General features: G+C 38.2%; 2 protein-coding genes across 2 annotated transcripts in view; one reads left to right on the top strand and one right to left on the bottom strand.

The window, feature by feature from the left end:
* Window positions 1-27,201, top strand: part of TFB1M (transcription factor B1, mitochondrial) — a 53,676-nt gene that overhangs the window by 15,906 nt on the left and 10,569 nt on the right. The window contains exons 3-5 of the mRNA XM_033096230.1: window positions 572-680; window positions 2,106-2,257; window positions 12,112-12,231. Of these exons, the coding sequence (XP_032952121.1) occupies window positions 572-680; window positions 2,106-2,257; window positions 12,112-12,231 (381 nt within the window). The remainder of the gene's footprint in view (window positions 1-571; window positions 681-2,105; window positions 2,258-12,111; window positions 12,232-27,201) is intronic.
* Window positions 18,335-21,565, bottom strand: CLDN20 (claudin 20). Its single transcript, XM_033096256.1, has 2 exons — window positions 20,869-21,565; window positions 18,335-20,139 (listed from the first exon to the last, which is right to left on the bottom strand). The coding sequence occupies exon 2, from the start codon at window positions 20,029-20,031 to the stop codon at window positions 19,372-19,374; it is 660 nt and encodes a 219-aa protein (XP_032952147.1). The 5' UTR covers window positions 20,032-20,139; window positions 20,869-21,565; the 3' UTR covers window positions 18,335-19,371.

The raw sequence follows: 27,201 nt of genomic DNA, 5'->3' as shown, positions 1-27,201 counted from the left end.
ATTATAATGTCTTTAATTTATAAACTTAGAGATAAGAGTTGAGTTTTTGCTAAATCTATGCAGGAATGCAAGTCATTCTAAGAGTCAAAATTATGTTAACATTACAGAGGGTGCCCAAAAAAATGTATACACATTTTAAGAAAGGAAAAAAACTATATTAAAATTGTAATACTCTATATATACCGATAAAAGATGAATACAAGTCACGTTTAACTTCTGCAATTACAAGAGGGGCTCAAAGTGCTTACCATCAGCGTGATTTTAATACAGTTTTTTCCTTTCTTAAAATGTGTATACATTCTTTGGGCACCCTCTGTATTTGTGAAATTATAAGCTCTTGTTATACTATTATCTGTTACTGTCCCCATTGATTCCTATGTGTTAAAAGTGAAACACCACAGTTGTCTGTTGCAGTGGCTACCGTGTACTGTCAGTTCATTAGTGGTCACTTTTAGTCTCTAGCTTTTCAGATTGATTTAATGATGTACAGATTTAAAGTAAAAAAAAAAAAATTAGTTTCAATATTCTCCAAAGTGTAGCTGCTCATTTTATTGACCTTTTTGTAAACTAGATGCTTTCTGATGCAGCACCTGGAAAACTGAGAATTGTCCATGGAGATGTGTTGACATTTAAGATAGAAAAGGCTTTTCCAGAAAGTCTTAAAAGACAGTGGGAGGATGGTAAGTCACTTTGGGTTGGTTTTCTTATTTTCTTTTGTAATTATTTATATTAAAAATATATATTACAAATATTCTATACTTATTAAAATTATTTGAACAGAATTAAATAGTTCATATGCACTGTAATTTTTTTTTCTGCTTCCCACTTTCTTCTAAAATACAAAATCTGACTACTTTTTCTTCTGATTGATTTGTCTCATTTTTCAAATGTTTTGGGTTCCACTCAAATAAGCTTGTCATTTTTATGATACCGTATAGGGATGGGGTAAACTAAGAAAATGTTTTAGTAAGTGAAGCCAGACCCAAACCTTTCTTTAAACTTTACGTCCACTATCCTTCTCACTCTTCATTCGTGGGCAGTGTTTGTTGGGGACCTCTGTTCCAGCTGTTTGGACTACATAGATAAATAGCCTGTGTTTTTTGCCTCAGAACAAACGGAGGAGCAACTTTGGTACACCCCATCTGTCTGCCACCAGGTGTCCGGCCTCTCCCCGGCCAGGCTCCTTCAGAGTGGTTGGTGCTGCCCTCCCTGCTCCACCTTCCATCACGCTGTTCTCTTCTCAGCACCCCACCCTTGCCCCACCAAGCTCCCGTCACAGTGACCTCCTGATTGATTCAAATCTTATCTGACAGTTCTCAGACTTCATTTGACTGTTACCTACTCTCTTATGGAAGATTTCGTAGTTCCTGTCTTCTCTGATACCAGGCCCTCCTGTTTTTCCTTTTACGTTGCTGTGAGCTTTCTCTAACTATTCTTTGCTGAGGGTTATTTTTTTTCACCCACCTCTTACATGTTGTTTCTGAGATTTTTTTTTTTTTGGCATGCTCTCTCCTCATGCTGCAGACTTGCCGGGATTACTCCTGTCCTGCGGTTTCACTTCTCACCTACATACTGCAGACACAACTTTATATCCAGCCTGTATCCCCTTCCTGGGCATCTGACCTTTTGACAGCTTCATTTGCGTGCCCTGTAGGCACTTTGACCTCGTTATGTCCAAAGCAAATTATCTTTTCCCTCAAACCAACTCTTTTTCATATTTTTCCTAAACCAGAAACCTGAGAACTTCCCTGACTGACCGAACACTAATTAGGTAGAATTTTTTCCTTAATAATTCAAAGCTGATTGTGATAGTATATGGGGAGAGGGAGTTATCACTGTGTGAGGGATATAAATGATAAATGTCTAACTATTACATTGTTTTGTACACCTGAAACTAATAAAAAAAATCCTTATTTAAAAAAAAACAAACTGATTGTGGGGGAAAAAGCTTTTGAAGAATAAATGGACTGAAAAATACTCAGCCATATCTTTGCATGTTTTTACTTGATGCTATTAATATTTAGTTTGATTTTACTCTTAACTAAGATTGTATTCAGAATATATTGATGAAACTATTCCAAGTTGTTTTTTCTCCTGCCAACCAGATCCTCCAAATGTACACATTATCGGAAATCTGCCTTTCAGTGTATCAACTCCACTGATTATCAAGTGGCTTGAAAACGTTTCTCAGAGAGATGGACCTTTTGCTTATGGCAGAACCCAGATGACATTGACTTTTCAAAAGGAAGTAGCAGAGGTAAGTTTTAACTTTTTCCAGCTATTTCATCATACGATCAAATTCCAAAACAAAATAGTACTGCATTTTTATCACAGACTGTTTTCTAAGTTAATTACACACACGGAAAAACCCAACAATAGCTCAGCCAACAGTGAAGCATGTAGTGTTGACAGATGTAATCGTTGTAAGCTCTCCGTGGAGAACGTGAATGATGTGCTGTTGGGTGAGAAGGCAGTGTAGTAAACAGAGGACACAACAGCCATAGAACAACTAGAGAAAGATGGAACCTGGAGAGGAAGGCACCGTGCGCAACACCGTGATGCATTAATACATAGGGCATGATGTGTGATACGTTATAATTGATGTGTTAAACTTAATAGGATGATAAAGAATGTTATAACTGATTTGGAGCTGAGAAAGGAAGGGGGTTGCTGTCTCATTATTCAGTATGTAGACTTTCATCTAATCCCACACCTGAACTGTGCTATGCCTGCATTCCGAAGGCTGGAGTGTTCAAGTTCCCTCTCCAGAAAGTAAACCTACAGGGTAGGCGAGGGCAGTTTTTGAGCTGCAGAGGTTGAGGAGGGGATCTGTAATTGTTTTTAAAAAAATTTATTGTGACATACAAATGAAAAAGAGTATATAATGTATACATGTGGCTTAACAAAAAGAACACCTGCATTCCCACTACACTAGTCAAGTTAATAATTAATTACCAACATCTTTGACCCCCTTTTGTATGCCTCATTTTGATTCTATCTCCTGTCCCCCACCTACTATCAAGGTAATCAGTACCATGAATTTGGAGTGTGTTATTCTCTGCATAGTTTATCACGAAGATTCTTATCTGTGTAATTAATGTACTTTAGTTTTGTCCATTTTTGACCTTGATACAAATGGATTCATACAGTATGTATTCTTTTTATTCTGATTTTCTCATGTTGCTCATAAGCTGTGGTTTATTTGTTTAGCTAATGTATACTGCCCCCTCTTTGATTATGTCATAATTTATCTGTCCATTCTTCTGTTTGCGGGCCCTGAATTTCAGTGTTTTGTCATGAACATTCTTACATTTGTGTCAGCTGGAGAACACAGCCAAGATATCTCTAGAATATATTCCCGGGAGGAGAAATGCTGGATTGGAAGGTCTGCAAATCTTCACCTTTGCTAGATAATGCTAAATTGTTCTCGAAAGTCCTTATGTCTATTTCTATTCCCGTCGACTGTGTGTGCGAGTTCATTTTGATCCATATCCTTGCCAGTCCTTGCTATTGCCAGACTTGTATATTTTTGTTAATCTGGGGAGAATGGTGTTGTCGGTGTGGTTTTATTTTGTCTTTTGATGATTTCTAATGAAATTGAGCACCGTTTTACATGTTTATTGGCCTTTTGGGTAACCTCTGTTTTTGTGAAGTGCATGCCTTTTGCGCATTTATCTTTTCCTCATTGAATTAAAGGAGTTCTTACATATTCTTACCAGTCCTTTATTCGGTTAAATGTGGTACCGATACTCTTCCACCCACCATGACATGTTATTACGGTCTTTTTATAAGTGTCTTTGGAAGAGCCAATGTTTATAATTTTAAATGTATGGCTAGTGCTGTTTGTGTCTTGATGAAGAAATACTTTTATATCCTGAGATCATGAAGATATTCTTCTATGTTATCTTCTAGAAGCTTTGTTGTTTTACCTTTCACATTTATGTCTATAATCCACTCGGGGTTGATTTTTGTGTATGGTTGAAGTAGAAGCCCATTTTACTATTGTTAGCATATGATTCCAATTAACCTAGTGCCATTTATTGAAAAGTCTGTCCCTCACTGACCTTTATCAAAAGCCCATATAAGCACTGGTCTGATTGGAGACACCAAGAAGAAAGATGATGTGAAATCTAGGAAACAGAAGGCCCAGTGCAGAACACAGAAGAGGGAATCTTCAGGAAGAATATTCTGTTCACATCAGAGCAGATCAAGAATTTGGTAAAATTACCTATTGTTTGCATATATTCAAAGAATAGTTACACAGGTTGGGGAAAGTTTAAGATTGAATTAGTGAAAAATAGGAAACTATAGTAAGGATTGATGTAAATAAAAAATGTAACTATTGGAAAGAGAAGTGAAAAATACTTGGAGATAAATAATTACTTATATTGGAAACAAGAAAACAAACAAAAGAGGGACTATATAAAAATACCCACAAAACTTGACTGCAAGTCTCGAAAAATCACTGAGATAAATCAAGAGAAATATCTTAGCCCTGGAAGGAGAAATGGTTAGTGTAAAGATGCTTATTTTTTCAAATTATGTGTTTCAATAACATCGTAAAGTATAGTCAAGTTCCAGCATTCACCTGGAGAGATGGACCTGCAAGAATGGGTAAGAAATTTTGAAAAAGAAGAGCGATGAGAGAAGACTTGCCTATCAAGTGTTAAAATGTATTGTAAAGCTCTAGCATAGTAATCAGAGCTCTGCGACACAGCGTGAGACAGGTCGGTGGCTGGATTAGAAGGCCGGGAATCAGACCACTTTGCATGCGTGTGTGATAACGATCAGATTATAAATCAGAGAAAAGAAAGAATTACTTAGCAAATGCATGGATATTTGGTTAACTCTTATGAAAAAAATATAGCAATTCATCATATGTAAAAATTAATTCCAATTACTGTGTCTTCCAATTCACCACACATTTCTGCGGTGTCTGGTCTTATTAATTCTACTCTGTCATTTCAGATTTTGCATTTTTATCTCTAGAAGTTCCAGTTGGGTCTTATTCTCCCTGAAAATAAGACCAAGTCTTATATTAATTTTTGCTCCAAAAGACACATTAGGGCTTATGTTCAGGCGATGTCATTCTGAAAAATCATGCTAGGGCTTATTTTCTGGTTAGTCTTATTTTCGGGGAAACACAGGAGCTTTCCTTTCTCTCTCGTGTTCATGTTTTCCTTGGCATCTCTGTGCATCTGTATAACATACATAGCTGTTTCAAGACCTTGCCTGCTAATTTCATTACCTCTGTCATTTCTGTATTGTTTCACCAGTTGACATTTTCCCCCTCTTTGCCATGGGTCCCATTTTTCTGCTTCTTTGCAAGTCTGGTAATTTTTGACAAGATATCAAATACTGTGAGGTTTTTGGTTTTTTGATGTTGAGGGCTGGATTTTGTAGTATTGAGTTGAGTGATGGGTTTTGTTTGGGCATAGAGATCCGTGTTTCCCCGAAAATAAGAGCTGGCCGGACAATCAGCTCTAATGCGTCTTTTGGAGCAAAAATTAACATAAGACACGGTCTTATTTTACTATAATATAATGTAATGTAATGTAATATAATAATATAATCCCAGGTCTTATATTAATTTTTGCTCCAAAAGGCGCATTAGAGCTTATTGTCCGGCGAGGTCTTATTTTCGGGGAAACACGGTAAGTTACTTGCAGATTGCTTTGAGTCTTACTTTTAAGCTTTTTGTGACTAGCGCAGAGCAGCTTTTAATCTGAGGGTAATTAAGTCTCACTACTAAGTCATGACCTTTCTGAGGAATCCACCCAGAGCCCTGTGTATTCTAGGGCTCTCCACTTTAGCTCTTAGGAATGAAAACTATTTCCAGTTCTTGATGAATCCATTTTCTTCTACTGCTTTTCAGTGGTACTTTCTCCAGCCTTCCCGACTTCCCCAAGTGTTGAGGAATTAGGCCCATGCTCTTACAGACCTGTGCTCAGCCAAAGACTTGAAAGAGCGTATCTCTGAGCTCTCACTCACTTCCTTGCTCTCTCTCCCTCCCCCACCCGTTTGTTCCATATCTCCAGTGGTTGGCCCCACAAATGTGGCTGCCTGGGCCTCCCCGAACTCCAGCCTCTGTCTCCTCAAGTCAGGGAGACCTCTGGGCTCTATGTTGGTCCTCTGCCTTGTGCTGCAGCCTGACAATGGCCTCCAGGCTCGAAGCTGGGCAGGCCTTCGGCTCACCTTCTTTCCCTGTCAGTGATCGCGTCTCCACACTGCCTGTTGTCCCATTTATGAAAACTATTGTTTCTTATATTTTATTCAACTTCATGGTTGTTTCTGTATAAAACTTTTTAATACCAGAATTTGTTTGAGGACAGACTACATTAGTTCAATTCTTTAGATGCCTTGCTCTCAAATACTGTATGAGTGCATCATGAGAATTTTGCTTCTTAGATCTATCCCTCTCTCTTTACCCATCTTCCCCTTGAGAGCAGTGATTCTCAAGGGAGTGATTTTGCCCCACCCACACCTTGGGGACATTTTTGGTTGTCACAGGTGGGGGGGTGCTTCTGGTGTCTAGTAGATAGAAATGAGGGATGCTGGTAAACATCCTTCAGTGCACGAACAGGCCCCCACAATAAAGAATTATTCAGCATTGACCAGCCCAAAATGTCAATACTGCCGAGGTTGAGAAATTTTGCTTTAGAGTATTTGGCCATAAAATCCATCTCAAAAATGGAGGACCTTTTTATGTTTGTTAGAAACTCTAAGATGACATCTGTACTTTCCAAAGGGCTTTGGAATCTGTGCTCATGAATTTGTTCATTCTCTTCTGTTGGCTTGAATTGAGGCCATGCTAATAGTTTTCTTTGTTGGTTTTCTCAACCTTTGGATTTGTCCTTGGATTTTTTTTTTCTTAGCGAACATGATTATTATAGTATTTCTGTTCTTGAATAACAACAGAGATGCAAAATAATATGTATTCTGATTCTTTTTTGGGAAAGAGCAAAGGAACAGAGGCTTAAGAGGTGGAGTAATATTTTCAGTGACTCAGAATGTTATTTGCAGTTATTAATAATAGTGTTGTTTCAACTTCACCATATGCGATTATTTTTCGTTAACAAAAAAAAGTTGATTTTAGTTAATTTTTAGTATGAATATTGAAAGGAGTTTATATTGAGCCTATAATTTATGGCATGCCTTAGAAGTACGGATAACACTGGTCCTCTGACTGATTTTTCACATTTTGCAAGTGAAAATTTCAGTGAGAGACTACATAGCATCATTTTCTTATATACCCTCTCTTTGTTCTTGACAATTCTATTTGTAATTTTGTATTTTAGCCACCGAAAGCTCTTTCAAACTTTCTTTGCTTGGCTTTGTGAGTTACAAATAAGTGAGCGTCATTACAGAAATAAATGAGCGCACTCCTCTTACTCCTTTCTGTCTAGGACTGTACTGTCTAAATGTAAGGATTCATCTCACACACACTAAGCGACATACAGACAGTATATAGTTACATGTCATGAAATAGAATCAGACTCGGTAGCAATAAATGAAACCTTAACAAATCTCATCTAACCTTACTGTATAGATGATGAAACTGAGACTCGGTAATTGAATGCATTCAGAAAGGTCATGGAGGTAAAGTTACAAGGAAAGCTGAACTTGAACACAGGTCATATGTGTCTGCTAAGGTCATGATGCTCCCTTCTCCGTGTGGCTGGACCTATGGTCTTTTCTTTCTGGGTCCAGCATCAGCCTCTTTATCTCCTGCCATCTCCAGGGGAGCCTGGCAGTTTAATGGTCACATCCCTAGCAGGGAGAGAGTCACCTCTTCATTAATTATATAGTTTCTCTTTGTCTCTGATATGTGGCTGTTTCACTTTTCAAAAATCAGCCATTTTTTCCTACTTGTACTTAAAAATTTTTAGATGAATCAGGAAAAAAAAAGTAACACTGTCCTTGCAAATTCTTTGACCCCTTTTATTCTTATATTCAGAATGCTTTTAAAAGCTCAAGGGTTAGTGGTTTCCTTTTACTGAAAAATTAAGGTTTGGTTTCCTGGCCTTTTTGCTGTTGCAGTCATCTATCTTATAATGGAGTTTGAATTTTCATAGCTTTACCTATAATATCTGTGTCACAGAAATATCCATTCAGTTAGAATGGTTGATAGACCACTTAACTCTTATGCTAGCTTCTAATGAAGTCCTTTGCAGAGCTTTCTGGTCTGTGGCTTCAATTGTTCTTTAATGAGTTAGGGCAGGTGTGTGTGCTGCTTCCTTCTAAATTAAGCCATATGGTTCACATGTTTTCATCTCCATACCATGCGCGTATTTACTGCAAAGATTGGATGGGTCAAGTCAATGGTCAGGACCGCTCCTGCCCTGGCAGGAATGGATGCGTAGCACATAAGTGAAATGACTTAAATGTCTGTGTCTTGTTTTGTTTTGGTTTTGTTTTTAGTTTCAGGTTGTAGAAAACAGTGTAATAGTTAGACATTTACACTCCTCACAAAGTGATACCCCGCCTCCCCCAATCTGCTACCCCTCTGACATCGTAGATAGCTGTTACAGTTCCATTGACTATTCTCTATGCTGCACTCCACATCCTGTGAGTACATGTATATATATATATATACACACACACACACACAGAGGGTGCCACAAAAGGTATATACATTTTAAGAAAGGAAAAAACTATTAAAATTGTAATACTCAATATATACTGATAACAAAAGATGAATATAAGTCACGTTTGACTTCTGCAATTACAAGAGATGCTCCAGAGTGGTTACCATCAGTGTCTAGACAATTCTGATTATGGCGAACTACTCCTTGAGCAATGCCGACCAAAGTGTCCACTTGTATACGTTTTTTGCCCCCCCATATATATTTTTAATTATAGTTGACATTCCATATTATTCAGCGTCAGGTGCACACTGCAGTGGTCAGGCATCTGCACCGTCCATAAAGTTGTCTCCCTGATATGACAAGTGCCCATCTGACTCCCTACAAAATCTTTACAGCATTATTGATTATATTTCCCAAACTGTGTTTCATATCCCCATGGCTATATTATGATTACTAATTTGTACTTTCTAATCCCTTTACCTTCATCCCCTCCCACCTAACAATTCTCAGTTTTGTTTTGTTTTTCCTTATATCTCCGAGTCTATTTCTGTTTATTCATTTATTCTGTTCTTTAGATTCTACATATAAGTGAGATCATATGGTATTTGTCTTTCTCCATCTGACGTATTTCACTTACCGTAATATTCTCTAGGTCCTTCCATATCGCTGCAAATGATAATATTTCATTCTTCTTTATGGCCAAGTAATACTCCCATTGTATAAATATACCACAGTTTCTTTATTCAGTTACCTATTGATGGGCATTTCGGTTGTTTCCATATCTTGTAATCAACAAGCTCCCAACTAACAAAAGCTTCACAGGTGAATTTTACCAAACATTCAAAAAAGAATTATCACCTATTCTCAAATTATTCCAAAAAATTCAGAGGGGAAGGCTCCCAAGCTCATTTTACAAGGCTGCTTGATCACCATGATCCCCAAACCAGACAAATACATTACAAATAAAGAAAACTATAGGCTGATATCCCTAATGAACATAGACGCAAAAATCCTCAACAAAATATTAGCAAACCAAATCCAGCTATACATTAAAAAGATCATACACCACGACGAAGTGGGAATCATTCCTGGTATGCAAGGTAGGTTCAATATCCACAAATCAATTAACGTGACACACCACATTAACAAAATGAAAAATAAAAATCATATGGTCATATCAATAGATGCAGAAAAAGCATTTGACAAAATCCAGCATCCGTTTATGATAAAAGCTCTGAGCAAAGTGGGAATAGAGAGACCATATCTCAACATAATAAAGGCCAAATATGATAAACCCACCGCTAACATCATACTCAGTGGGGAAAAGCTAAAACCATTCCCCCTAAGATCAGGAACAAAACAAGGTTGCCCACTTTCACCACTTTAATTCAACATAGTTTTGGAAGTTCTAGCCACAGCAATCAGACAAGAAAAAGAAATAAAAGGCATCCAAATTGGTAAGGAGGAAGTAAAATTGTCATTATACGCAGGTGACATGATACTATATATAGAGAACCCTAAAGACTCCACCAAAAAACTATTATTAGAACTGATAAATGACTTTCGTAAAGTAGCAGGATACAAAATTTATATTCAGAAATCAGTTGCATTTGTATACACCAATTAAATGTGTCTTTATATCAAATTAGCTTACTTCTATAGCTCGCTGGATTGCTTTTCTGGTTAAAGTGATTTTTAAATCTCTTGAAATCATCAGTGGAAACATACCTTTCAGATGTAAAGTAAAAAAAATGGTAGAAAATACAAGATGAAATATTAATTTTTAAAATCTAAGCATTTCTTTTGGTTTATTTTCCAATTTTGTGATTATATTCATGCTAGATTTCACATTTATACAACTGCTTTGATCTGTGCTAGTTTGCCCAGTACATTTTGAATTAATTTTATACCAGTGGTAAGATTAAGCTCCTTTTTTAATAAAGAACTAGAAATATTTTTGACCACTTGATCCATAACCTTATTATTTTACTTAAATCTATACTTTCATTATTTGTGTTTATATTTTTGATATTTGTTTGAGATATACATATATATTTTTTTGGTTTCACATTTTAGTAAGGAGATTATTTTGTCAGATATACTCATCATTTGTCTTAATCTCAACTTCCCAATAATTTCAGCTGTCCAAATACAGACAAGAGCCAGGTAATTTAAAAGAAAAAGGAATGAGATTGAAGGGTGGCTTCTGAGTAACAAAATACATGCTACAAAATCTGTTAACTTAGCCCGTAGGAAATTTTCTCAGCATCTCAGATTAAAACCTATTTTTAGTCTTACTTAAGGCAAAATCGCTTAAAAGCCAAATTACGTGATTTTCATGCCCACAGCGGGTCAGAAGCAGCAAAGTAAAAGGATCTATTAGAGGTCAGCCCATGACCGTGAAGGAGGGAAGAGAAAAGCCAGCGCAGTACACACCACGCAGAAAGCGCTGCTGACTATTAGTGGTGAGGCGCACCGCCTGTGTACCTAGCCCAGGATTACTCCAGTGGTGTTGACCCCACGTCATTCAGAAGAGGTGTAGAATGTCTAGTGAGCTCTCAGAACACAGGAGAATTTCAGAAAGATAAGTTTGCCTAATTTTTTTGTCCAGCTTTGTCCAGTCTTAACATATTGCCATTTTTCATATCTTTTTAAGAAATAAAATGATGTAGATATGTTTGGAGCCTTTTATCCCCTTTCTTTTCCTCCCATGATTTGTACGGTCTTAAAATTTATATTCGTTATTCCCATGCATTCTCTCTCTCTCTCTCTCTCTCTCTCTCTCTCTCTCTCTCTCTCTCTCTCTCTCTCTCTCACACACACACACACACACACACACTAAGGAGTAATCTTTTGAAGTTTTTATATAAATGAAGTCATATTGTACATATTTTCTGTCACTTAATTATATTTTACTCTATTTTGGGATCTATGTTGGTAACCCTTGTTATTCATTTCAACTAGTAGTATTTAGTATTCCACTGTCAAAATTATCACAGTTTACTTACTCAGTCACCTGTTGACGGACCTTCATGTTTTTCCACTTTTTTTTATCTCACACATAATGCCGAAGTGAACGTTCTTCCACATATCTCCTGTGTAGGTATGTAAACTGTTCTCCAGAACGTATTCCTAAAGGTAGACAGACCTAAAGGATCACGAGGGCTTAGTCAACTCCAGCTTCACTATATACATCGCCAAATTATGGCCCAACGTGCTTGTACTAACTTCCCCTCTCACCAGCCACCTATGAGAGTCTCTGTTGCTCCATGTACTCAGCAATACTAGGTTCTACCAGGTTCTTTTTCTTGTTGTTTAAATTTTGTTCATTTCATGGGTATGAAATTGTATCTCATTATGGTTTTAATTTGCATGTCCCTAATTTGCAACGGTTGAGCATAATTTATGGTTATGGTTCATTTGAGTTACTCTTCACATAGTTTCTATTAGTTGTTTATCTTTTGATTATGATCAGACTGGATTAATTAATTATTTGCCAAAATTCTTTTTTGCCTTTCCGTAGAGACTTACAGCCGGTACAGGAAGCAAACAGCGAAGTCGCCTTTCTGTTATGGCCCAGTACCTCTGCAGTGTTCAGCACGTCTTTACAATTCCAGGTCGGGCTTTTGTCCCCAAACCAGAGGTACGAGTGTATGTTTGTTTGTGTCAGACCCAATTATGTCAGAAACCAAGATCTTTATTTTTAGGCTTTTATAGTTACAGTTATTACCATAACCCAGAATCTTTAGGCTACCTAATTTTACCAAGGTTTTCTTAGAGTGGATATTAGAATATTTTTTAATGTAAAGTTTCTAATTCTATTTTAATTACCCTGTTGAGGGTATTTGATGGTGTTTAGAGGTTGTTATCACCTTTATCTTTGATTTAGGGATAAGGTACCCTTGTTAGTTAATTAAACGTTCTTTCCTCTAAGATGAAGGCTTTATGAAAATATTTATTATTTGAAAAAAGAGCTAGCTATGTCTTTGGCTCTCTCTTTTTTTTTTTTTTTTAAGGGATGCTTGCTTTTTGGCAAATTAAACATATTCATAGCAATTTTCTTTACGTCCTTTTCATCAGATTGTAAATATTACATGCAGAGGATTTATTTAATCTAGGAAATAAGTTATCAAGGTGGAGAGAAAATGTATTATGATAAAGGAAAACAGTAAATCAAAGGATTAAATTTTAGTTCTGAAAGAATTCTCTGCTCTGAAGTAGTTTTACCATATTAGGGCAGACCAGGAATACTCTGAGGAAAGCCAGAAAATATTTGGATGATAGGTACATTAAACAATGTTTTTAAAAATTTGTTTTCTTAAGAAAATGGAAGAGTTTTTACAGAGATGATAAAATAACGGGACAAGGCTGCCCCTTGTGCTAAACCCTCTGAAAGCAAAAAGAGAAAGTCATAATGACAGATAACCACAACACGAGGTAAAATAGGCCAAGTTCTAAAACAGAGGTCAGGAAGTTTCCTGGGGGAGTCAAGAGAGAGGTGTGTATAGATGCTCAAAAGAAATTGACTAAAATTCAATACCTATTCTCAGCCAAAACTCTTTAACACTTAGATAAAGAGAATTTCTTTTGTCATATGACAAGAAGAGCTTATTTATAACCACCTTAGGATTTGCCTTTGCGATTCTGTTATCCCTTCTGTCCATCAGTCTGGTATTAACAAACTTAATCACGCTTTAATGGCAGAACTTTCGCCCCTGTGGAACTATTACAATTCTGTGCTGACAAGGTGAACAAAAGTCTTGCCAAACTCTTTACTCTTAATTAACTTCTCTAATGCAGTCCCCAAAATTTGAATCCAAAATTCTTTTCTATATACAGAAAACACAACCTCTTAGGCTCTTAAAATTAGATTGTATTGGTCTACTCTAGTGTTTCTGAAACTACTGGAGTTTGTCATATATGGATTTTAAGTTAGAATTTTTAAAATTTTTTATTTTTACTTCACTGTTGAGTTAATAAAACGATTATTACAGGACAAAATGTCCGTTTAACAATGCAAATTTACAACGAAAAAGTGCTTCCATGAGAGAATAAAACTTTTTTTAAAAGTTGCTCAAGCTGGCATCTAAAGACCCCTGAGCATCCACATATTTCTAGGGTTTCGTAGTAACTTTTTTTTCAGCTAGCCTGCATATTGCTCAATTTGAGAAATACCGAACTATTAGCTATTCTTTCAAAATTCTGCTGTCATCTTTTTTCTTTTATAAATTGTGGTCATGGGTCTGGTGATCTAACATCCTTCCCACAGAATGAACAGGTGTTAGTTCTGACCACTATCCTGTACTCCAACCTAGTAGAAAAGTCACTTAGCTGTAATATGAGATTTGCAACAGTTTCTTTTGATTGACGTAAGAAAGGCAGCATTCTCTAGTGGAAGAACTAGAAGTACTTTGAAGTAAGCTGGACCTACTGGAATTCCAGCGCTCCTGGTTATGAGAACTTGGTCACGTTAATAGGCTGAGTTTTAATACATCAAATTAGGGCAATAATATCGCCCTTGAAGGGTTGTTGTGAGGAATAGAGATAATCAATGTAAAGGGCCTGATACGAGCATCAGGCATGGAGGCAGGCAGTGGAAGGGAGGTATTACTGTTAGGATTATAAACAAATATCTGTGGACCAAATTGTAATATCCTATTAGAGTAGTGCAGATTATAATTTTAAGACATAAATTTTAAGACATAATTTATATCTACTTTTGCCTATAATGTATAGTATAGGAAATGTATAGTATAGGAAGCATGTTACTCCTAAACATGGTGAAGATTTAAAGCATAAATTGCATCAGCACAATTTTAGATGAATTAACGGTGATACACCCATGACATATTATAGAGAAAAGGTTAGGACTTGAGGCATCCATGACTGGCCTTTGAGGGCAGCCTTTTAGAGGCTTTCCACGGTGCTTGCACAGCTATTGAGGCCTCGACCTATGTGTGAAATAGCCTTGAGCTTAGTAAATGGATGGGTCCACATAGAAACAGCTATTTTCGGGGCAGCCGGATGGCTCAGTTGGTTAGAGCGCGAGCTCAACAACAAGGTTGCCAGTTTAATTCCCACATGGGATGGTGGGCTGCGCCCCCTGCAACTAAAGATTGAAAACGGCAACTGGACTTGGAGCTGAGCTGTGTCCTCCACAACTAGATTGAAGGACAAGGACTTGGAGCTGATGGGCCCTGGAGAAACACAGTGTTCCCCAATAATAAAATTTGTTTTTTAAAAAAAGAAAAGAAACAGCTATTTTTCATGCCTTTGTGTTTTTTGAAATCTGAGATTGAGGATGTTACTTCTGTTGTATCTTACCCTGTATTTGAGAATCCTTTGGACATAAAGTCATAAGACTAATAATATTTTTCTGCTTAACTAATATTCTTCTTTGTTAGGTCTGGTTTCGTAGAATCAAAGATTGAAATAAGGATTTCTGTGAAAGTGAATTGAGGAATGTTCTTGGGAGAATGGAAGGGAGAGAAACAGGTTAAGGCAGAGGAAAAAGCTAAGCAAAGATACCATTCCACCTGGAGACTGGGGTAGGGGCTGAAGGGGAGCCCTGGGGTGCAAACTGGCCCAGAGAGTGAGTCCTGCCTTGACGCAAGGGAGCAGCATTTTGTACCCCTGTGTTGGTCAGGCTGTGGCTGCCGGCCTCCTCCGAGAAGCAGTGATGTTGTAACCTTCCAGTACAGGTAGGTCTAGGTCTGTGAGCCATCAGCTCCCCTCACTCACTGCCGCTGGGGCCTGGGTGCTGGGCCCAGAGGAAGGAGCTAGGTCGAGGTGCCAACAGTAACCTCTGTGGGTTCCTGCCAGCAGACCAAGCTGTCAGATTCCTTGTGTGCCTTGTTTGCTGGGAAGTTCTAAACTAAGTGTCATGTTTAATTCCTTTACCAGCCTTCATCCAGGATTATTTTTTAGCATTTTTTCTCTCTTCCTTTTCTTTATAACGTTAGTCGTTCACCTTTGTCATTGGCTTTTGTACTTACTGTACCGGTAATTTCATTGGAAGTTGCCTCAAATTTTTTTTGAAAGTGGGTGAGTCTCAAATAAAAATAAATATGGAAACTAAAAGCCAGTTTTGTAATTAGAGAAGTAACAGAGTCATCCTCCTCAAAAATCAGATAAAATAAATGTTGAATAAAAATAAGAGTATTTAGTATTACAGTCTAATTGAATAGTAGTTATGCTTTCATTACTCAAGAATATAATACACAGTAATTATAAATCTAAGAAAGAAATAAAATCGCCATGTTGCAAATGACAATTTTGTATATGTATAAAATGCAATGAAATAAACAAAAAAGTTATTGGGAGTAATAAAGAGATATGCCAGAGGATACCGCAGAGTTACAGGCTATGATATAAATCTGAAAAGTCGATAAAGTTGATGTATGCGTAAGTCATAAAGCTAAAAAGACAGCGATAAAAGAAATGTAATGATAAAACATTGAATCCACGTGCAAAACTGCACTTTCTACCTACCCACCCTAGGCTGCTCCTCCCCGCATATTCAGTACGCTAACGTCGTCATCATCTCCCAGGTCATCCAAGCCTACACCTGGAGGTCTTCTGAAGGGCCCCACCACTCCTCCTTACCTTTATCCACGACCAGTCACTAGTTACCAGCTTCTGTCTTCCCCTACATCCTATCTCTTAAATCTGTCCATTCTTATACCCAATTCTGAGTTAATGTAAGTCGTCTTTATTTCTGCCAGAATTGCTAGATGATTTCTTCAGATATACACACACACAAACACACACACACATACATGCATGCACACATACATATACACACAGATCTGCCCCATAGATAAAAAATAAGCATGATATTCTGGGGGTTTTTTTGGCATTTTGTGGGGGAGGTTGTTTTGGTAACTTTTTAATCAAAAGTGCAAATATATTCAAATAGATTAGACCGGGGTTTCTCTGCCTCATCACTATTGACATTTTGGGCCGGATGATTCTTTCTTACCGGCTGCAGCTCTCCTGTGCCTTGTAGGATATTTAACAGCATTCCTGGCCTCCGCCCACTAGATCCAGTACCTCTACCCCCCAGATGTGTCAACCGGAAATCTCTGCAGGTGTTGCCAAGCGCCCTCTGTAGGCTGAACTCACCCTAGTGGAAAACCACTGGGTTAGACTGAGAACTGTTGGACAACACACATTACATGCTCACCAGCCCCGACACATGCTTGTGTATATAGTCTCATTTAATCCTCACAGCAAGTTTGTGAATACCTTTTCTCCTCATTTTCACATGAGTAAACCAATACTTAGATCAAGTAATACGTATTGTGTAACCTTACACCCAGGAGGCCTGACTCTCAAGGTTCCCAGGTTCCCAGGTTCCCAGGGTGAATACCATCTCCCCACCTTGGGCAAGTTCAGAAACTTAACCTTCTCTGCCTCAATTTCCTGTAAGCTGCTAAGAACAGTACCTGCCTCCTAGAGTTCTTAGGAGGATTCAACCAGTCAGTGTATGCAGGGTATTTAGGTTAGGACTGGCATGTCATAGATAAGCACTTGCAATGACTGGTTACTGAGAACACAAAGGTAAGAAACATACCTTGTCTCCGAGACTAGTTGGAGATGCAATCTTGTGAACTAATTTGTTTTGCTAGAGCGTTCTCTGGGAGTACAGATATGGGTGCAGCAGACTTCTTCAGGGAGTCACGAGTGAGTTCACACAGGAGGCCCCAAGTGAACCCTAAAAGATGAGTGGGAGGTTAGGGAGGCAAGGGGTGAATGTGAGAGGGGTTTACGGGGAGGAGTGCAGTAGGGGTGAATCCTGCAGGGTGGAGGGACTCATACCATTTCATCATCGCCATTTCCAGTCTGGATAGACTCGGGCTGTTATCTTGTGTGAAATGGCTGCTTTTCTGAGAGTTCAAAACACTCCTCTATCTATTTAGGAAGAAAATATGCCAGAGCTCAATGAAAATTATTTTTGAAATATATATTGACTTCTATAGAATATACAAACTCTGACATAGGACTATAAGAAATGTGGGCTGCATATAAAGCCAGTCACATTAAGCAAAATGAGAGAATCATATGGGTGCCGAAGCAATCCTATCCCATTAACTTGCATTAAAATATTCTTTTTATTATTTTTAATCCGGCATTTGTTTAGAAAATATTTTGACCACTCAAAAGGAATACATACTTTAAACAATCATTTTGGGCAGCCAGATGGCGCAGTCAGTTAGAGCGCGAGCTCTGAACAACAGGGTTGCCGGTTCGATTCCCACATGGGCCAGTGAGCTGCGCCCTCCACAACTAGATTGAAGGACAGCGACTTGGAGCTGATGGGCCCTGGAGGAACACACTGTTCCCCAATGTTCCCCAATACAATTTAAAAAAAAATCATTTAAATTCCTGTTTAAATGACTCCCTTCCTAATTCATATATGAAACACAACCTTTTCATTTTAGCTATTCCATTAATAGTTAATGACATTGTTGAAGAGAATAATGATCTACTGAGTAAAATAGGTATAAAACATTATAGTCTCTACTTCTATATGAAGAAATAAAAATGATTTACTCACATAAGGGTATTCTTCCCATTCCTGAATTATTAATGTACAAAGAAGCTCTTTTTCCCCCATTTACCAATGATTAAGCATGAATTAAATTTTATAAACAACAGGGTGCAATGTTTCCTTTGCATATTAGAAAATCCATTTTTTATTTTCTTGTTAAAATATTTTAAATACATAAGATATTTAACTTATATTTTTAAAAGCATTCTTTATACTTTAAAAATTACTTTCACCTCCATTAACTAGTTGAAGCAGCTCATTTATAAGAAAACAGCAGTGTTATTTTTTTTTATTATTTTTGTTAATGTGAATCAAACTTGAGAATAAAATGACAACCGAATAGTAAACTTTTTCATCTAAAAACTAATCAGAGAGATTAAATGAGATGGGGTAAATCTAAATAGTGGGAAAAGTGACTTAATCTGGACAATCCTCTTGCTGGCAGAAGAGGCCATTTCTTCAGCATATTCAAACAAACAAACTTTTATTGTTATCACTTAGCTTGGACTTCATGCTTTAAAAGTCCTAGAGATCTGAGTTTGGGTTTGGTTTGGCTTTGCTCTGCTGTGGTAGCATTTACCAGTTTCTTTCCTTTAGTTCTGCATAATCTTTATATATAATATTGTCTGCTCTCACAAATTCATGTAGATATTTTTCTAACATGATCAAAGGGATAGGACGGTCACAGTAGGTGGGGACTTGGGGTGGCCAGTTTGGGTGACATCTGAAAAAGTGGACAGCTCTTCTGTTCCTAACAAGCTGTCAGGCAGAGAGGTAGAAAACAGAAGCCAGTTACTGTGTGTGATGGTGTCATACAGATCGCAAAAGCAGCTGATCCCTTGCTAACACCAGGGCAAGGTTTAATTCTTAACACTTGGCAGTTTAATTCTTTTATAAAATTCAGTTAATTACCAATTCAGAAGGTGTATCAACGGGTTATTTTAAAAAGGAAGGAAAAAAAGCCATCAATTAATTACCTTATTAATACAATCAGAGCTGCTTTCAATTATGAAGCTTTACATAAAACATGAAAACAGTGATGGAGGAATGACCTTAAAACAGATGTAATTGTTACATGATAGTTTGTTGGCATTTTAAATGACCTTGTCATTTTTAAGTATTTAAATCTTTGTAGAGAAAGTTAAGCACAATTCTGGTATCTTTTTCATCTAAAATAAAGACAGAAGTCACAGCGGGCACCTAAAAATTCCATACGTGTTACACAGTTATTTATACATAATCTTTCATGTTGTATGCAGAATTGCCCTCCAGCTTTGCGGTAGAGATGTGTTTCTGCTTGGGTGGGTAGAACCAAGCTTCTGGACTCTTTTTTATGCAGGAAGTGCAGAAAATCATGCCAGAGATAAACAGCAGCATGGCCGAAATGAATCCGATGTAGATGGCTCCTCCGGGTTCGTGTTTGTTACTTTCTGGAATTGTCAGATCCTGAAAGTTGGCTATGCTCTCCTTTGTGTACCAGACCGTCGGTATTAAACCAGAGATCCCTGCAGACATGAGGCAGACTCCTCCACCAAAAGAAGCCTGAGTCTTGGTGTCTTTGTCCCATCCTAAGCGAATGCATTTCATCCCCATTGTGGCAATGCAGATCCCCAAGGCAGACAGAACACAGGCCAGCACCATGGCGGCCCGCGCGACCTGCACGTGGGTGGGGAGGGCCAGCAAGGAGTACTTCAGGGTGCAGCTGAACATCCCGGTGCTGTCCCACACGCAGTCCATCCACAGCCCTTGCACCTGCGCGACGGCTGTGATGATGTTGGAGCCCACATCCACATTCACCTTCCAGTTGGGCAGCACGGTGGCCACGAGCACTCCCGAGACCCCACATAAGCCCAGGACCAAAGCCAGGAGCTGGAGGCCCGCCAAGGCCATGGCGTCACCGTCAGCTTTGTCCGCCTAGGAAATCCTGGTGCTTAATTATAATGGCTCTTGGTCAAAATTTTAGCCGTTTCTGTGCAGCAGAGAAGCAAGTAACAAACGCTAGAGAAAGGAGACAAAATCAGGATGGAGGGAAAGAAAGAAGAAAGGCTTCTGTGTGCAGTGGGGGCCGAGAGCACCTCTGAATAGGCCCCGTGTGGATGAGGACACTGCTGCCCGGGGAAAGCTCACACCCGGCCTTCACAGGCTGCCATCCTGCTGTGTGACTGTGGACGGCTGGTACTGGGTACGTGGTGTAAAGGAACGAGCTGTCCACCTGCTTCTTTTTAAAACTTCACCTGTGCTAAAGTGGGCAGTTACCTTGTTAGGAGATTCAGACGTACCAAATTCTGGCTATGTGATCTGATAAAGAATTTTAATAGCATTACAGGTTTTTAAAACGTGTTCTTAATTAAAATACTCTACAGATAATAAGGAAGAAAAGAATAGTTTAAATCCACCCCTTAAAATGATTTATAAATACAGAGGGTATACAAAAAAATGTATACACATTTTAAGAAAGGAAAAAACTATTAAAATTGTAATAGTATATATCAATAACAAAAGATGAGTACAAGTCATGTGTATACACTATTTTGGCACCTCTGGTATATATTAGAAACGTTAAGTATTCAGAATATGGTTATATTAGATAAATGTTAATTAAGCGCCCACCATGTACCCGCACATGACCCAGGTGAATTGTTGAAAGAGGAAAGTCGTGGAGAGAAATCATAGTCACTGGCATGATATCCCTAATTTCTAGTTAATAAACATTTACAAAATCCTTACCTTAGGGTAGCACTTTTTTCACTGCAGGTACAAGATTCTCAAAACCCGAACAATTAAGCCAGTGTATTTTGCTGTGAGGATGTGCGATCCTTTTTAGTTGGGACCAGAATCGTTCCCTGACCCAGATGCACACAGCCTGCTGCAAAACCGGTTATTCCGAACAGTTCCGAAGGAGGGACATCGAACCTTAAAAATACTGAACAGAAAAACCACATCATTATTTGTGAACGGATACTAAACATAATTTAACACTTCCTTTTCTTTCTTTTTTAAGAAGAGGAAAATGTTATCACTTACTTTGTGGCTCAGCTGTGTTTTAATCTGGCAGTACTTACTGCCTTTGAGAAATACAGTGGTTTCGGAAATGGCTTTTTTATGTTTTGGAATTAATCTTTGAATGATGTGTTAAAGTGTCTCTATCATGCATCATATATATATTTCACAAAAGGCAGTATGGGCTCTAAATCCAAAACACCTGGGTCAAATCTTGGCTTTCCAGAATCTCTCTGTGCCTCAGTCTTTTCCTCTGGAAAATGGGAAGGATTATAATACCTGTATCATGCAGATAAATACTTCAGTGCCTTTTAAGGACTCAAAACAATATCTGCCCCCGTAGAAAGTACTCAATAAATTATAATTGACATCTATTTTTATTTATTTTATGTCATATGGCAAATGTCATGATATTTATTTTCTATCATATGACAATTTCTCTCTTCTCTTCCTTAGGCTGACCTAGTCATCATGTTGTCACATTAGGATATTAGGTAATGAGTCACCCAGGGCCACACAGATCTCAGCCGCACATTGGCAGTGTCCACACCATCCCCGTCTCCTCCCATCTCTCTCCAGCCTGTACCCTTTCCCCTTTTCCACAATCCTCTGGTGAAATCCTCCCGTGTGCTTGGAAGTGTGGAAAATGCTACCTCTGCAGGCACAACGCACCATTAACTATCATATCAGCCGCACTCTTTACCCACTCCCTTTCCCTGGCGGGGGGGTGGTGGGGAAAGAGAGAGAGAGAGAGAGAGAGAGAGAGAGAGAGAGAGAGAATGAGAGATTGCAGACTCACCAAAGAGGTTGACGCCTGGCTTTTGGGAAATATCTGAAGTCATACTAATCCATGCCTTTATTAAAAATACGAACTTTCCAGAGTTCTAACATTTATTTTCTAAGAAGTTAAGTTCTGGGCTCTCTGAATTCCATTATTCTATTTTTGTTCATAGTCTTAAAGTGTGGATTTTACAGTTTTAGGAGAGGCTTTCCCTGAGGCTTTGAATTCTTAAGAATCAGACCTACTGGAAGGATGTGACTACCTAGGCTTTTCCTGCCATCACACAGTTCATTTCTTTTCGTACTGAGACCAAAATAGAGCAGAAGTTAAAGTTTCTAGAACAAAATGAAGCACATGTTTGTCGTTTCATAATAGCTGTTTTCAGGTTTGGGTTTTAGGCTCCAGCCAAATTAGTACCTTGCCCAGCCCATTTTCAGCTTAGGGATTCTTTAAAAGTGAGACTGCTGTTAACATTGCCTAAGAATCCCTAGTATCCGTTTCTTCATTTTTACTTTGGTTGAGGAACCTTTATGTGTTGATCAGTCTATGCTCAGCTTCCCAATTATAACCCTTTTTTCTCATTAGCCAGTACGTTTTATAAATTTCAGTGTAATTCAGACTTGCAGACAGCTTGCTCATCTTAATTAACGAGTACTGGCAGTGATAAATTGCAGAGAGCCCCGATCAGCGGAAACAATATGACACCGCATTCAGTTAGCATAGCGCTCGCTTACTGTTGAATATTGGACTGTAAATGCTTTCTTCTGCCTGGAGAATGTATACAGAAAGAATCTGTTCTCCAAAATGAAGGTCACTGTTCTGTTTTTTTTTTTGTTTTTTGTTTTGTAAAAATACACTGGCATCTTAGCTATAGTGCTATGAAATCTTTTTTCCTCTCCAACCACAGGCATGATACAGTTTGTGGCCTGTTCTCTCAAATTTCTGCTGCGTAGAAAATAAAGGCATACTTTCAGGGCTGGTGGTAGTGGTGGTGGTGGTAGAAAAATACCATGAAAGGAAGCAGAAGCAAAGGGGTCGTGTTTAGGAACTTCATTCTAAGGAGAGAAGTTTCTCCTGGTTCCAAAACACTGCGTACAGAACAGAACTGGTGAATGTTAAATTTGTGAACTGTTTGCCCACAGAAAGTCTGGAGTGGATGCAATCATTAAAAAGTAAAGTCAGTTTTCCAGACAAGAGTATTTATATCAAAAGTAATATTTAAAAACAGATTTACAACCTAAAATTCAAACTACGTTGCACTTGAAGAGCTCTATTTAGGTCTCTAAGCATTATGGAAGCGTCTCCTTTTCCGTACCTTTTGTCCGCAGCCTTCAGTATCTTCAGCCCCTTCTGTCACTTACCTTCACATGAACCCCAGTGCGATGAACAGACACACACACATGAGGCCCGTTTCACAGCTTCTGGGTATTAGTGGTGAAGTTCCAGCAAGTTAACGCGCAAATAGCAAGGAAAAAGCAACATAGAAATCTGAGAGGTAAAAACTGCTGATGGTGCTAGAAGATAAATACCAGGTTCTCTATCTCACTTTTTTAGCTGTGAAAGAATTAAGAAAGTAGAGGCGGGGAAGGGAGGGCTCGTTGAAACCTGAAAGCCGAAAGTGGTTTTCTGACACTGTACAAAGAGGAGGAATTATTTGGGTGCTCACAAAAAAAGTCTTTCTTTTATTTAATCTTATGTTTTAGTCCATAGCTATGTGTGTGTGTGTGTGTGTGTGTGTGTGTGTGTGTGTGTGTATGAAAAAAACCAGCAACAACTGTTGACTAGAATATTGATCAGTAAACCTACAAGTATTTGGGGGGGGGGCACGGGGTGTCCTGAATTTTCTTCCTCTATTCCTTCCAATTGAGAGAGATTTCTGGAGTATAACTTATATTAGAGCTTTTAGAAACATTTATAAAGAAATTACATCAAAATGATGTGATGAAACATTTTAGATGAAACAGTGAAATCAAATATTGAGGTTCTAGATCGTGAAGAATGGTACATATTTCACCTCCATCTATTTTAGGTCCTCATTTTTTTCTTCCTAAGTAATTTCAGTTCTACAAGCAATAAATTCATAGCCACTATAAAGAAAGATAATTTTATGATTAGATTTTTAAAAATTTAAAACTGCTAGGAGCCATGTTAGATGTTAACCATTTCTTTAAAAGCAATTATAATAAAGTGCATGTTTCCATTATTTGGGTTTTTCTAGATTTTTGTTTGCTGGGATTATTTATTTATTTATTTAGGTTTTAATTTTTTCTAATTCTGGCATTAGCGAGATATTGTTAGAAATCTAATGCCTGTGGATTTGTTTTTTAGCCACAGTATTGTAATTTTGATGTATAAAGTTTCTTTTATTTCAGGGCAATATATAGACAGTCCTTGTATAAATACTGGATGAGGTAGAATTGAATTTCAGGCTCTCACAGGAGCAGCATTGTTATTTCTGCCGGATCGGGAGTCCCCCAGGTACCCTCAGTGGCTTGGCTTGTTTTGTTCCTTGTCACGGTTGTCCGTGCCGACTCACCTGTGCTGAGGCGGGCTGATGGCAGGTGGAGGGATAAGCCAGCCCTAACCCTGACCTCAGCAGAATGCATTTCGCAGAGGATGAATGGGTTAAGCATGCTTTAATATCATTACTATTTTCAAAACTTTGTTTTCATTCTTCTGCCTCCATGAGAATACTTACCCTATAAAATATTAACTGCCTGTTTTGAAAAGGTAAACTTCTGAAATGCAAATAACTTTCATTCACTGCAGACCTTTAATTCAGGCAGAATTTCTTATATAAAAAAAGGAGCTGAAAAGGAGAGGTGTATAGAGAAATATAATTTATCAACATTATTATATATTTCCAATGTGGACATTAAAGGGAATTAAGTCTTCCCTAGATAAGCCTTATCTTAGTTTATCTTTACCTCAGTGTTTCTCTTCCCCGGCTCTCTCCCAAGTTGTATGATATATCCAACTTCTGGCATGACATCACTGATTACACACCTTAGACCTGTCGGGCAAAACAGAGGTGACCTTCCCCACATCAAGTCTACCCATTTCCCCCAGGCCCAGCAGTGGCAAACTCATCCTTCCATTTGGCAGGCCCTGGATCTTACAAGCATCCTTGATTCCCTACCCAACATCCATTCAGTCAACAAATCGAGTTGTTTCCAAACTTCAAAATAGATCAAGAATCCTACCACCTCTGACTGTCTGGCTTAAGGCCTCTAGAATGTAAAACCTCACGAGGCAAATATTTCCGTCCGCCTTGTTCATCGCTGCTTCTCCTGTGCCAGGTGGGTGCCTGGCTCACAGGAGGGGTACAGTCAATATTTGTTGAAAGATTCAGAAACTGATTTTGAGTATATAAAATAGCATTAAGCCATACTTACCTTTGCATAATTTTATCCTTTCCAAAAGAGATTCATTTTGAGTAATTTTGCAACTCTTAAGTTTGTAACCTTGATATTGTAATATCTACCATTTATAAGCTGGTTCCCATATTCTAGAGACTGTTGCAGGCACGATGGCATTTAACACTCAAGACAAGTCTGTGAGATAACAGGAATCCTTATTTTATAGATGAGAAAACTAAGCTCCAGAGAAGTTAAGTAACTTGACTAAGGTCGTAAAATGAGTAAGTAGCCGGTGTGGGAGTCAGGCCCAGAATAAGCCCTGCCTCCACTTAGAATGGATTTCTAAGTCTCATTCTAATGAGTTATTTCTTTCTGTGGTTGTCTGGATTAAGCTGTGGAGACAAATTAACCCTGACACCTCTGTATCTTCAGACATAAACATTTTCTTCTCATGCAAAGTGACTGCAGAATAGCTGGCCAGTGACTCAGCAGGTCATCTGTTTTCTTCTTTAAAATGTTTTCACTCATCTATTTTTAAGAAAAAAGTATGTGTGATTGCCTTAGTGTTTGTTTTTCTTAGTGAAGATAATCTGGATATTCAGACAGGCTTTTCTTTTTCTGAATCGGTAATTGAACTGAATATTTGAGAAATAATAATAGCGTATCTTTGTACGAGGTGGTTTTCCAGAAGTGTGTTTCGCACCCCTGCCCACACAGGAGCAGCACCTAGCTTTGGAAAGGCCTGAGGCCCCGGACCCAGCCCAGTCGCTCATATTTCATTGGTCTGAGATGATGATACCCAGTCATTGTATGTTTAAAACACTGCTCACTTAATTCCAATGAAAAGTTGGGGTTCTGATTTTAAAAACAAATTTCTTTTCTTATTTGCTTGCTGTTCAACCATGAAAATAATGAAAGTTCAGAGTATAAAATACCGTGTTTCCCCGAAAGTAAGACCTAGCTGGACAATCAGCTCTAATGGGTCTTTCGGAACAAAAATTAATATAAGACCCGGAATTATTGTATTATATTAAGTTATATTACATTATGTTATGTTATGTTATATAAGACCAGGTCTTATAGTAAAATAAGACCTGGTCTTATATTAATTTTTGCTCCAAAAGACGCATTAGAGCTGATAGTCCGGCTAGGTCTTATTTTCGGGGAAACATAGTAGTTACCTCTTCTGGTCCCACAAATTTAAAGTGATTGACTTAATCTTAAAAATCATGGTTTTCTTCTGACCCCCGTCTTAGGAAATTAACTGTGATCAGCTGTGAGCATGATCAGTGCTGTGTGTTCCTCCATCTTTAGGGTCTTTTTAGTTTTAAATAATACTTGACACTAGAGTGAAGGCTTTCTTAACTTTTAAAATTGGTCGTTTGTAGATTCGTTGACTGTAGTGAAAATGAAGGTGAATATTCTTGGGTTTATGTGTGTTCCACATGTCTAAAAAGGCTATCCTAGTTCAGTGACCTCCGCGGTAAGTCGGGCACGTGTCTCTGCATACAGGCTGCACTGCCATAGTATCACCTTATTTGTACATATTGTTGCTCCTTTTTCTGTCTTCATGAGAAAGGACCTTGAGGATTGCTTTGTAATGTGTTCACCACATTATTTTAGAATATTGAGGCTGCCTCCGGACTGTGGTAACATTCATGGATCAACTGAGTTTTTTCAATCTCATAAATAATATAAATCTATATTTGTTATGGCCTTGCCCTTGCATTCTCTTTGCACATTATTTTGAAGAGCAGGACATTTTTTTAAACATGCCGTCATATATTGGTATGAGCTTGTGAGCGGAATGTGTCCGCTGTAGGCCTGGCCCTCCCCTCGCGGCCCTCTCCTCCTCATCCCTTCTTTCTCTGCTTTTGTTCCCTGTGACTGTCCCCCTTCTACCCAGCCAGGTCCCGGCCC

The sequence above is a fragment of the Rhinolophus ferrumequinum genome, chromosome 3 (assembly GCF_004115265.2).
Source record: "Rhinolophus ferrumequinum isolate MPI-CBG mRhiFer1 chromosome 3, mRhiFer1_v1.p, whole genome shotgun sequence".
In the NCBI taxonomy this organism is placed as follows: Eukaryota; Metazoa; Chordata; class Mammalia; order Chiroptera; family Rhinolophidae; genus Rhinolophus; species Rhinolophus ferrumequinum.
This window is presented reverse-complemented; position numbering and strand designations above follow the sequence as displayed.